Raw genomic sequence first — 13719 nt, 5'->3', positions numbered from 1 at the left:
GGTGTGCATGTGCACGCTGGCCAGCTGATCTTTGGGTTTCCGGGGCTCCGGTGTGCGCGAAGACCAGCTGGCAGAAGACCAGGTGGCCAGCGCATGCATGTGCACTGCCCAGTTGGTCTTTTGAGTTTCCGGGGCTCCGGCGTGCACAAACACCAGCTGGCTGGCCTGCATGTGTACGCCGGAAACCAGAAGGCCAAGTAGCCGGTGCGCATGCGCACCAGCCAGCTGGTCTTTGATTTCCGGGGCTCCAGCATGCGCACACATTCCAGTTTGGGCACTTGGTGCCAAAAAGGTTTGCCATTACTGGGTATCCATGATACTTAAAAAGCAGTTATCTAGTTAGAGATAGAAATAGAGCAAGGCAGACCCAATAGCAGGCGGAAAATGAAAAATAAAATAAGATTGGTCCTATAGCAGCTTCACCCATATGTTAAAGTGTACTGACCTCCTCTCTTGAACACAACACAACCTCCTGAAGAGGTAGGCAGCATCTTACCTCCAAAGTACTGTGTTTTTCTTCTGCCTCTTCCATGCTTTCAAATGATCCCCTCGGATTTTAAATTATAGCAGCAGAATGTCAAGGTGGCAGCTCCTGTTTTGATTAATTAGGCTTTTTAATTATTTTTTTTTTTTTAAAAGAAACACCATCCCTCAAAGACTTTCCCACTATAAAATTGATGCTGTAGACCAGGAAAACTAGGATGAGATTCCCACAGAAAGGAAAGCTAGCCTTCCAGAGAATCCTGGAATAAGCTCTATGGAGAAACACTAGGGCATGTTTACTCCAACTTTTCCCCCCTTCACTTTCAATAAATTTACATGAATTATCTTTTTAACCAAATTAGGTATCTGTCTTGTTGCTCCTAAAAAAATGTAAACCCCAAAAATAAACTTTGATTGTTGGCTTATGCTTATAAGGATGCAATATCCTTGATACCCTGTTTCCCCCAAAATAAGACATCCTCTCATAATAAGCCCAATCGGGCTTTTGAGCGCATAGCAATAAGGCCAAGCGCTTATTTCAGGGTTCAAAAAATATAAGACAGGGTCTTATTTTCAGGGAAACACGGTGCTCACATGGGAGCAGTCAAGCAGGAACTATCACTAAAAGGAACAGCAAAGGAACTTCCATTAATGGAAGAGGCCAAATAGGAACCAGTGAGTAAAATACATCAACTGATTCTTATAAAGTCAGAAATCTTTTGGCTTACAATTCTTTATCGCCATGACCCACATTAAATCATAATTATGGCATAATATCCGACACCGTTTTTCATTTCAAGGGGGGAAAAAGATGCACTTGTCTTGGTTTTTAACATTTTCTTCTTAAGAATTGGGACTAGAAGAATCCACATTGGAGCATGATTGGGAACTATAGTCAGATCAAGGTTAAAATTTTCCTACTCTCCAAAATGAGGGTGCTAGTCTGGGGTGCCATCTTCCACTAGCTATTTATAGAAACATAGGGCTGGAAGGGACTTTGGAGGTCCTCTAGTCCAACCTCCAGCCCAAAGTAAGGGACCTTATTCCATGTAAGTATTGACTTTTACAAATATCTTAGAACTGCCTGTATTAAAACTGGAACTCAGTATTACAATCATCCAGGCTAATAAGTCATTTTTTTTTTAATGGAAAGCATCTGAATTCTTGAAATGTAGCAAGGCTGGATCTAATTCTGCAGCAAAGAAAATTTAATTTATTTGGTAACTCACCATGTAAAGTTTGTCATTTTATTCTGGAGCAATCCCCAAAAAGCAATCCCCAAAAATCCTCAACTAATCCGTTTGGGGGTACACTGTCATAATTTTAAACTGTTTTAATACGGTTGCTGATTTTAATTTTATTTCATTGTGATTTGTATTGGAATTTGTCATTTTGTAAGCCGCCTTGAGTCCCCAGGGAGAAAGGCGGCATATAAATCGCAAAAAATAAATAAATAAATAAATAAATAAATAAATAAATAAATAAATAAATAAATAAATAAAAAAGGATGCCGTTTCAAAATAAGAGTAATAAATTAAACTAGTATTCTGCCCAATTCTCCATAAACTCTAGGCAGCTCACAACCACCAAACAACAATGAAATCAATAAAATAAAAAATAAAGTAAAAACATAAGCCAGCAGCAACTTCAAAAATCGTGCCCTCCGGTTCCATTTTATAGAAACTTCCACCAACCTCAGTTTACATCGGAGCCTGGCTGCATCGCCTGGAGAAACTGTCTCCAGAATAACTGGAGAGCAACAAACCAGAAGAAAACCTGATGGGAATGTTTGATACTTAAAGTTCAAATCAATCATTCCACAGAGAAGAGCTTTAACACTGCACTAATGCTGCCCTATTTCATATCAGCTCATATTGCAATCCACATTTATACCCCCTTGTCTCCCATTAGTAGCTTGCGACATTCAAGTTACTGTTCTCTGAACTGGGGATTTTCCTCTCTGAAATCATTTGGCCCTAGGCCAGTATAGCCGTACCTTCTACAGGGTACAAAGAATCATAGGGCTGAAAGGGACCTTGGAGGTCTTCTAGTCCAACCCAAGGCAAGGAGCCCTTACTACAGATTCATAAACCATGAGAAGCGACTGTCTACAATGGTGCAATTGGTCCCACAGGCTCTTTTGCATTGGGCAGAACAACAAGTTGACTTACCCCTGCACTTTAAATGTGTTTTGAAAAATATACCTACAAGCTCTTCTTCCTCTGCTACTCAGAAAGGAAGAATAATCAAGTAATAAAGATATAGACACAGATCTTGGGATTTCTTCTGCTTCTCAAAGTCAGAACAACAACAACAACAACAACAACAAAAGGTTGTAAAAAATAATCCTCAATCTGCAATCTTCAATGTCAAGTAATGGTTTCAGATGTACCTGAAATCCACGCAAAGTCTATTTCGCTCTCCCACGGAAAACATTGCCATGTTCGTTTGTTTTTAATTTTAGACACGATTCAAAAGCAAGGGGTAGTAGGATGGGGATGTAATCTTTTCAAGCTCCAGGTAACCAAACGAATCCCCACATCATCTCATTGCCTGTTACAGCTCATCTGTCTGGAACCCACACTGCATATCGGACATTAATACAATTGAGCGAGTCCAGAGATATTTCACGAGAAGAGTCCTCCACTCCTCTGCTCGCAACAAAATACCTTATGCCACCAGGCTTGAAATTTTGGGCTTAGACAACTTAGAACTACGCCATCTTAGGTCTGACCTAAGTGTAGTACATAAAATTATCTGCTACAACGTCCTACCTGTCAATGACTACTTCAGCTTCAGCCGCAACAATACACGAGCACACAATAGATACAAACTTAAGGTAAACCGCTCCAAACTCAATTGCAGGAAATATGACTTCAGCAACAGAGTGGTCAATGCCTGGAATGCACTTCCCCAAACTCCCATATCTTTCACCTTAGACTTTCTACTGTTGACCTAACCCCATTCCTAAGAGGTCTGAAAGGGGCGTGCATAAGCGCACCAGCGCACCAGTGTGCCTATCGTCCCTGTCCTAATGTCCCCATTTTATTCGTATCCATTTCGTGCATTCATAATCATGTTTATACTGATATCTGTTATCTTATACACCCTTGACAAAAATAAATAAATAAAATAACATTTTAAAAAATCCAGGGCTTTTGCAGAGAAAGTGACTTACACTTTTAGTTGCGATGGCTTATTTGCCTCTCAAAAAAAAAAAAAAAAAAAAAAAAATTAGAGCAGAAGACCTCCAGATCATGATTTCAAGAAAAGACAGGTCATCTTCTACTTTTTCTACAGGCTTGTTACCCAGGACAGTAAAACTAATATCTGCTCTCCTTAAAAAGTACAAATACCTTGTCTTCATCACTGGGATTCCTGCTTACTAAAATAGCCTACAATAAGCCTTGCACACAATCGCCACCACCATTCATGGTATATCTCTTAAACATCTCTACGGGCTACCTGCATGGTTTTTTAAAAAGGGGGGGAGGGGGAGAGAAGGAAACCAGCCTTACCTGAATTTTCTTAGCTGCGTGAATCTACCTGTCAATTATTTTCCACGCCTGCCCAGATACTTGCAACCTCACTGTTTTGTTTTGGTTTTTTTCCCCTTATGTTTTTTTTTCCATGGTTGCCTTGTTTGCAGCAGTAGGTTTGCACAGGGAATTATTGCACTGGGGAGAAAGCCACAGCCGAGGGATTCACAACACCACACAAAGCGCAGCCATCCAAAGACACTATTCAGTTCCAGTCACAGGCAACCGGAGATTTGCCACAGCAAAACGATAGGCTCACGCCGGTAGCATCTGGTCATCAGCGTGAAGATACAGGAAAGCCAAGGTGGGAAAGTTAATTTGGTAGCAGTGAAAAAGCAACGGATCAAAGGTGATCTCGGAGATTAAAATCAGCAGGGTTGGCCGTAAACAAGAACTGGCTTTCTTTCTGCCTCCAAGAAGGAAATTTCTGCCAAATTGAATGAACCTCAGTTGACATTCTAGCTATGCAAGATATACTGGCTCCCCTCCGAATTAAAAGCAAGATCCAGAAATTTCCTCAACAAGACCTGATTGTTTCCCCACCCCTAAATAGGATTTATGGCTTATGCAACTGTTAGTATGGTAATACAATTCCTCTTCCTTTTTAGTCCATTATTGCTGAAAATATTGTGGTTATCATTAAGACTTGTCCCACCCGGACAAGGAAGTTTACTCGCCTCTGTTCTAATTCATACACAAATACTGAGTATTGTCTGACCTTTTTCAAGATTTACATCGTAGAATTTGAAAAAAGAAAACAAGCTCCTTTTCTTTTTACAGGGAAGCTTATGTTCTTTACAATATTTGGGTGTTTGTGTTCTCCAATTTGATTATTTTAAAAGGGGGGGGCACATTTTAACCCCAATATTATATAACCTGTAAAGATTTTGTACAGCTAGCCCTCAATTTACGTCCATTTGCTTAGCGGCTGTTCAAAGTTTAGGACAGCACTAAAAAATAGAACACTTATGACTGATCCTCACACTTATGACTGTAGTAATGGTCACATCATCATGATCCAGGCACTTGGCAATTGGCTGGTATTTATGTTAGCCAGAGTTTCTCGGGACCATGTGATTTCTCAGCTGCTTCCAACAATTAGTGGGGAAGGGGAAATTGCAAAGCACGATCATGTGATGCCTCGCTTAATGACTGCACCATTTAACAGAGAATTTTCTGGTACAATGGTGGTCATAAGGGGTCCTTGGTGCTCACCTCTGAGCATGCTTGTTTTCTACGAGACGTTCATTACCCAAACTAGATAACATCATCAGTGCTAGAAGGGAGTGAAGATTGTGGAGTGGAGAAGGAGGGGGAGGGGGGAGGAGGAGGAAGCCAAGTGTGAGGTTCTTGGTGCTCTCTGAGCTTGTTTTCTTGCAGATATTTCATTATCCAAACTAGGTAACATCATCAGTGCTAGTACAAGCAAGCACAGCGAGCACCAAGGACTCCTCATGTCAACCTGAGCTACAAATATTCTCCTTTATTAACTGGGGTGACAATTTGAGGACTGATTGTAATCTGATCCACTACTGTATCATCTTTCAGTTGGTAGTCTAGAGAAAAGAAGGACTAGGGGCGACATCATAGCAGTATTCCAGTATCTGAGGGGCTGCCACAAAGAAGAGGGGGTCAATATACTTTCCAAAGCACCAAAAGGCAAGACAAGAAACAATGGATGGAAACTAATCAAGGAGAGAAGCAACCTGGAATTACAGAGAAACTTCCTGACAGTGAGAACAATTAACCAGTGGAACAGCTGGCCTCCAGAAATTGTGGGTGCTCCACAGAGGTGGGTTCTAAATTTTTTTACTACTGGTTCTGTGGGCATGGCTTATTTTGTGGGCGTGGTTTAATGGTCATGTGACAAACAATTCTTTAGGATTTAGCAGAGGTACTGGTCTACCAGGCTTTTAACTGCTTGCAGAGCAATACCGGTCTACCCATTTGTTTTTGGAGTGCACTGGTCTACCACCACACTGCCTTTTACCGCTGATCAGCTGTAGGGCGGCCCTTTGAAGCACCGTGGCAAGAGTTTAAACAGTTTTTTGCCGCTCTGCCACCACCGAGAGCATCGGAAACCGCTTTCAGGCAGCTTGGCCTCAATTGCCAATCTACCACCACCGAGCGGTTTACAAGGAGCGGATCGGTTCTAGCCGATCAGTTGGGAGGCTTCTTGGCTTCTCAATTTAAAGCTAAGGTGTCTTGTTTTTTTTTTTTTCCCCTCTTCTTTTTCAAGTGAGCCCTGATTTTTTCCTTCTAGCCGATCAGCTGGGACTTGGGAGGCAGCAAATAGATTGGGGGTGGGGCCAGGCAGAGGTGGTATTTACTGGTTCTCCGAACTACTCAAAATTTCCACTACCGGTTTGAAAGAACCGGGTGAACAGGTAGCAACCCACCACTGGTACTCCATCACTGGAGGTTAAGAAAGTACTGGACAGCCACTTGTCTAAAGTGGTATGTGATTTGCTTGAGCAGATGAGAAGACCTCCAAAGTCCTTTCCAGCTCTATTCTGATTGATTGATTGATTGATTGATTGATTGATTGATTGACTTCTGAATGTTTCTGGTTGGCCACTGGGCTCTTACATTCTGATATATTAAAGCTTATCTTATTTCACTTTTGTCCCCAATGGCTATTTGGGTTTTTCACCTGACATTCATGTCTTTGGTGAACTTTTGTTTCATTCCCACATTATTTAACTTAAATTAAACATTATTTAACCTAACAGGCAATATTTTCCATGCAATATCACATGAACTGAAAATGGACATGCAAATATTTGTAGCAGGCTATGGACGAAAGCCAAGGCTCCTGTCAAGGACAAATTTGAGAACATTCCTGAACAGGGCTTAGTACATTACAAATAATGCTCTTGACAGGTAACTATGGAAGGTATCCAAAGCCATGCAGGCATTCAGAGTTTTTCTAGACTTTGAGTAAATCTCTTCTAGAAACAAGAGTTACGTTTAGACTTATTCAGCTGCCACAGTGACCTGAATGACGCATTGGGCTATTTTCCTCCAAGCATTTGATAACCCCACCCAATGTAATTTTCCCTACAATTAAAAACCCAAGAACTGCTTTCTTTGAATGGAGTCCAAGTCTGGAACATGATATCATCTCAGAAGGAAATACAGACTTTATTTTTATTTTTTCAAAAGGCCTCTGCAACCCAACTGCAGGTAAGGTAAAGGTAAAGGTTTCCCTGCACATGCGTGCTAGTCGTTTTTGGCTCTAGGGGGCAGAGCTCATCTCCGTTTCAAAGCCAAAGAACCAGCGCTGTCCGAAGACGTCTCCGTGGTCATGTGGCTGGCATGACTAAACGCCAAAGGTGCACGGAATGCTGTTACCTTCCCACCAAAGGTGGTCCCTATTTTTCTACTTGCATTTTTTACACGCTTTCGAACTGCTAGGTTGGCAGAAGTTGGGACAAGTTATGGGAGCTCACCCCGTTACGCGGCCTAGGGATTCGAACCCTGAACTGCCGACCTTTTGATTGACAAGCTCAACATCTTAGCCACTGAGCCACCGCATCCATATATAGATATATAGATAGATATACATACATACACACATACACACACACACATACATACATTCATATATGTATATTATATATTATATATTATATATTATATATTATATATTATATATTATATATTATATATTATATATTATATATTATATATTATATTACTGTGTTTCCCCGAAAATAAGACCCTGTCTTATATTTTTTTGAACCCTGAAATAAGCGCTTGGCCTTATTGCCATGCACTCAAAAGCCTGATTGGGCTTATTATCAGGGGATGTCTTATTTTGGTGGAAACAGGGTACAAGTGCACGTAGACACTCTTAAAAGGTGGACAACTTAAGGCCACCACTTTTGAGGCCTTTGCAATACAGATAGTCCTCGACTTATGACAGAAAAATTTACGTTGCTAAGTGAGACCCTTGTTGAGTGTTGCCCCATTTTATGACCTTTCTTGCCACAGTTGTTAAGTGAATCACTGAAGCTGTTGAGTTAGTCACACGGTTGTGAAGTGAATCAGGCTTCCCCATTTAATTTGCTCATCAGAAGGTTGCAAGAGGGGATCACGTGACCCCAGGACTCTGTACCCGTCATAAATATGAGCCAGTTGCCAAGTGTCCAAATTTTTGGGGATCCTGCAATGGTCCTAAGTGTGAAAAATGGTGGTAAGTCACCTTTTTTTTCAATGCCATTGTAACTTTGAACGGTCACTAAACGCACTGTTGTAAGTCAAGGACTACCTACACACTCACCCCCTTCCCATAGGAAGCTCCAATGTCCTCATGGCTTCTTGAGGGAGGGGAGAGAAGATTGTATCAAGCAAAATGAGAAAAGGCAGAATATCATGGGAAGAATTCATCCTAGTAGCAATAGAAAACTGAGGACCCAGCCATCAATTTCACTCTTCAATGTTGTAGATGAAGGCAATCCATGATGTTCTTCAGATCTAACAACTTAAAATGCTGACAGCATGGAGTGGCAATCACTAGTCTTAGCCTGAAATCAGCTCAGCATCCCGATAGACTCAGAAAATCTATCGAGATTCTTAGTCATCCTGGTCATAATTGCCCCAAAGATCCTTTTTTCAAGAGGCAACTGGACTTTCTTGTTACTCTTTGAAGACATTTTGCTTCTCATCCAAGAAGCTTCTTCACTTCTGGCCCAACTATGAAAGATGATCAGCTCACTGCTCAGAATGAATCAAGAGGTAGAGTGCAGATTACTACGTTTTTACAAGGTTGAACAGAAAGAACCAACAACTACTAACCCCTCCTGTTCTTCATATAGAGTAAGGAAATCTAACGCCATTTATCTTCAGAGAACGCATTAAACTGTTCAATTCCTGCACTAAACTGTTTAGCTAAAAGCTCTTAAGAAGAAACTGAATTGACCTGAATCATATGCTGAACCAAGTGGCATCCAAAAGCATGCGATAAGAAAGTGTAATTAAACCAACACAACACTGAAAATATGTAGACAAGAATTAAATACATCATATCTACACTTAGTTCAGTCATAAAGCCAACAATTTATAATGATGTGCTGGAAAATTCTAATTAAGCACCCCAGATATTAGCCTGGTTCATTTCATGCAACAGTCATCTCCAAAATAAGCAATGAGCTTGAGAATATGCTCCAAACTCAAATAATCTCTTTATTCCTTGCTTGTATGCATTCCATTCTCCATACCAAACTATAGTACAACATTATCTAAACTGATTTTAGCAGTGTAGCTCTTATTAATGCTCCCAGACAATTTCAAACTTTGATGTCCACTCCTGAATTATAAACTCAATCATTGTCATTACTGGAGTATTTTCCTTGTCATGCTTAATTTGGGGACAGAATACACAGCTCACTCTTATTCCATAACTTTTGGACATTTCTATTTAATATTGTATAAACACCTTGCTGAACTCAGCTTGAGCATACCTGGCTTCCTTGAAAGGTAGGAAGCTTAAAAATGCATGTTTAATTTCTTCTTTGAATTCTTTTTTTTTTTAAAGTAGTCTAAGTGGCATTTTATTCGGAAGCACTGAAAAGCAAGTGACATTGGTCCTGAATTTTAGATACACTGTATGTGTAAACACTAGGATCTATAGTGAAAAGTCTTTACAAAAGATGGAATTAGTAAAAAAAATAAGAGGGCTGGATGGTCAGGAATTCCTGGTTCAAAGTTAGGAGGCAGGTCTGTCTGACAAGAGGCCATTAGAGAACAGCAAAAGGTTAGCTAGTCTGAATTTAAAAATAATAAAAAATAAATGAACAAAGCTTCTCAGCGGCTGCAAGAAAACCACATGGTTAGACTCGACTAGCAGAATTTTAGGTAGCCTTAAATTATAGACTAAGCATCCATTTTTACTCTGAAGGCTATGTTGGGTGCCAGATCCAGCCATACACAGGTTCACATATATTCATCTCCATGTAAAGTTTCCCCTTTCTAGTCATGCCCGTCTCTAAGAGGCGGAACTCATTTCCATTTCCTAGCTGAGGGAACCAGGGTTGTCCAAAGACACTTCTGTGATCATGTGGCCAGCATGACTATTTGCCGAGGTACACAGAACGCTGTTACCTTCCCACCAAAGTGGTACCCATTGATCTACTCGCATTTGCATGCTTTCGAACTGCTAGGTGGGCAAGAGCTGGGGCAAGGATGGGAGCTCACCCTGTCGCGTGGCACTCGGGTCTCAAACCCAGGCTGTCTGCTTTCCAACTGACAAGCACAATGTCTTTTAACCGCAGAACCATTGCGCCTCTCCATCTCTGTATAGATGTCTCCTACATATATTCTAGCATACTCACATCTCCCTCTTTCTCTCTCTCTTTCTCTCTCGTGTCCTGTTCTCTTTCACTAAGCTGTTGAAGACCAGTTCTCAGTACCATCCGCTGCAGAAATCCGTCATTTAATTTCCTCCAACCATCTGTTCAAAGTGACTATTTATCTGGTGGAGATCCACTGGCATGGTTTCACATCATAACTGACAGTAGAAGGCAATGATCTATCCCATGCTTGATCACTGCCAGCTAGAAAAAAGCAAGGAGGGCACTTGTAGGTGGAAAGTTTGCCAAGCAAAATGTTATCTCTCCTCCAGCCTCAGTCTGTGATATGATGTAATATGAGAGACTCTGCGACAGTTCACCTATGTCATCAGAGCTGTTATTATTACAAACAGCTGCTTATGCCAGGAAGAAAAAAAGAAAAAAAAAAATCCAGGCCAGGAATTTTTCCAGTGCTGGAAGGCACGGTAGGTTGATCTTGTCATTCACTGAATGAAATCTGCCACCGGATCTCATCAGTGGCGGGATTCAGTCAGTTCGCACCACTTCAGGAGAACCGGTTGTTAACTTTCTGAGCAATTTGGCAAACTGATTGTTGGAAGAAATCATTAGGGCAGAGAACCGGTTGTTAAATTACTTGAATCCCACCACTGGATCTCATATATGCGTCATGTGGACACCATAAATGTACGCGCGTCAGGGGTGGGTTCTACAAATTTTTACTACCGGTTCTGTGGGCGTGGTTTATTTTGTGGGCGTGGCTTGGGGGTAATGTGACTGAGTGGACGTGGCCAACTTTTTTTTTTTACTTTTTTTTTTTTAATTTGATTTATATGCCGCCCTTCTCCGGAGACTCAGGGCGGCTTACAATGTGCTCAGCAATAGCCTTCATCTTTTTGTATATTTATACAAAGTCAGCTTATTGCCCCCACAACTGGGTTCTCAATTTACCTACCTTAGAAAGGATGGAAGGCTGAGTCAACCTTGAGCCTTGGCAAGATTCGAACCTGCAGTAATTGCAGGCAGCTGGTCATAACCAGTTTAATAACAGGGTGCCTTAGACCACTGTACTACCAAGGCTCTTTTAAAAGCATTATTTCTACAACCTTAAGAGGCTGCAGAAAAAAAATGCTTTTAGAAGCCTCTGACGATCAGGCAAGTCAGCTGGGATCACCACAGGCTTTTAAAGGGATTTTTTTTCCTACAACCTCTTCGGCTGAAGGGATTGCAGAAAAAATGTTTTCAGAAGCCTCTGACGATCCCAGCTGAGCTGCGCGATCATCAGAGGATTTTTTTTTAACTTTTAAAAGCATTTTTTCAGCCGAAGAGGTTGTAGAAAAAATGCTTTTAAAAGTTTTTTTTTTTTTTAAAAAGCCTCTGATGTGATGGGCGGGGTAAGTGAGGGGTGACCGGGCCGGGGACCGATTCGGGGGCGTGGCCAGCCAATGTTATTACTGATTCTCCAAACTACTAAAAAAATTTTACTACCGGTTCAACCCACCACTATCGCGCGCACAAACTACTGTTTTAAACGGCAAGCGTGCCTGGCCTGAAACATGGGCGGTGCTGACATCACATCGAAGGAAGAATATTCATTATGTACTTTCTCTCTCCGGCAAGATCGATGAAGAGCTTTCTCAAGAAAGAGCCCAAGATTTTAGAAAAGTATAATAGGCTTTCGACATATAAAGCAGGAGTGGGAAACTATGGCCCTTTTTATGACCTGTGGACTTCAGACACCATCCCACCCCAAAATATTGGGAATTGAATCCGCAAGTTATAAAAGGGCCAAAGATACCCACCTCTGTTCTAAAGTAATCTCCCTTGGAAGCTAATGAGAATCTCTTCTATTTTTTAAAAAAAAAAAAAATTCAAAAACACAAATGGATCAGAGCCGGGGTCTCCAACCTTGGCAACTTTAAGACTTGTGGACTTCAACTCCCAAAGTTCCTCAGCCAGCAAAGCAAAGCTGGCTGAGGAACTCTGGGAGTTGAGGTCCACAAGTCTTAAAGTTGCCAAGGTTGGGGACCCCTGGATCAGAGTAAATTTTTGACTAATGCAAACTTCTACATGAAACCTGGAAGACGATCCTGACGCAGAAAGGAAGTAGCAAATTATCACCCCACGCCTTCTGAATCTAATACTGGTAGTTCTCAACTTATGACCAGAATTGGGGCCAGAATTTTCATGATCTAAGCAAGTGGTTGTTAAGTGAGCTGTGTCTAATTTTGCGATCTTTTTTGTTGTTGTTGTTGCCACGGTTGTTAAGTGAATCGTTGCTGCCATTGAATCCTGCAGTCCTTATGCAAATCTGGCTCCCCCCCCCCGCTGCCCCAATGACTTGGCTTGTCGGAAGCTCGCCAATGGTGATGATCGCATGACCCTGGGATGCTGCATCTGTCATAAGTACATGCCAGTTGCCAAGTGCCCAAATTTCAATCATGTGATCAAGGCAGGGGTGGGCTGCTGGGGGTTCACAGGGGTCCCTCTAGCTAAGAGTCTGTGCAGTTTGAAGAACCCCCAAATCCCACTCCTGGCTGGCCCCGCCCACCCTGCCCCGCCACTCCCAGGAGTCCCCACATGGCCTGTTTTGGATGCAGGTAAGTGCAGGACGCACACGGAGGCTCAGGGAGGGCAAAGAAAGGGCATACCGGAAGTTCAGGAAGGCCCACTTCTGGCCTCCAGAGGGCCTCTGGAGCCTGGGGAGGCCATTTTTGCCCTCCTGGAAGCTCATGGAAAGCCTCCGAAGCCTGGGGAGGGCAAAAACACCCCACCACCACCACCTGCACCAGGTGCAGGAGGCCAACTAGGCCACGCCCACCATGGCCACTCCCACCCGGCAACTATTTCACTGGCAGGAACCTACTGCAGAAGATAAAAAGAACTTTACAAGCAAAAATGTCCTCCCCACCGTCGCGTCTCCTCCGCCTTATCTCCATCCTTGCCATATTGCATTATACAACTCAAAAGGTTAGTTACTTACAGTCGTCTCCTTTCCGTCCTGCAACCAAGATAGCAACGCATCCAGAAGATCGAGATCTACAATCCCATTTGCTTTCTACAAACAAAGAAATGAATGACAAAACACATTAACCAGATTAACCGCTAAAATAAATGAAAAGGGCACTTGCGCTGTTCCCATAGTATAACTCATCGAAGCTGAAAACTCACAAGCTTTTCATGCTGGTGGGCCCCTTCTTCAAAGTTGCACCAAAAAGAGGTGTGTTTTTTGGTGTGTGTTTTTTAAAGAATTTTTAAAAAAGAATCCTAAAGCAAACAGGTGAGCGAGAAAAATACTTCATTCTCTGTTTCATTCAGACAACATTCCTAAAAAGAATGCTCCAGATGTTAGGACTGTGGATACAGCACAACACACAATTGGTGCA

The 13719-nt window shown here is 42.0% G+C and overlaps 1 protein-coding gene across 4 annotated transcripts in view; it reads right to left on the bottom strand.

Moving 5' to 3' along the window:
* The window catches only part of ST3GAL4 (ST3 beta-galactoside alpha-2,3-sialyltransferase 4), an 80527-nt gene extending 67153 nt beyond the window's left edge, over positions 1 to 13374 (bottom strand). The window contains exons 1-2 of one of the 4 annotated variants that reach the window (XM_070952609.1): positions 3258 to 3277; positions 497 to 592 (exon numbers count right to left, since the gene is read on the bottom strand). In XM_070952609.1, coding sequence (XP_070808710.1) covers positions 497 to 532 — 36 coding nt within the window. In that variant the 5' untranslated portion in view covers positions 533 to 592; positions 3258 to 3277. Of the gene's footprint in view, positions 1 to 496; positions 593 to 2177; positions 2219 to 2875; positions 3056 to 3257; positions 3278 to 13316 lie in introns of those variants that run through there. The other 3 variants (XM_070952610.1, XM_070952611.1, XM_070952612.1) reach the window with 3 other exon arrangements.
* Positions 13375 to 13719: the final 345 nt, after the last annotated feature.

Source organism: Pituophis catenifer, unplaced genomic scaffold, assembly GCF_029215685.1.
Source record: "Pituophis catenifer annectens isolate HBS135680 unplaced genomic scaffold, rPitCat1.0.hap2 SCAF_12, whole genome shotgun sequence".
Classification (NCBI taxonomy): Eukaryota; Metazoa; Chordata; class Lepidosauria; order Squamata; family Colubridae; genus Pituophis; species Pituophis catenifer.
This window is presented reverse-complemented; position numbering and strand designations above follow the sequence as displayed.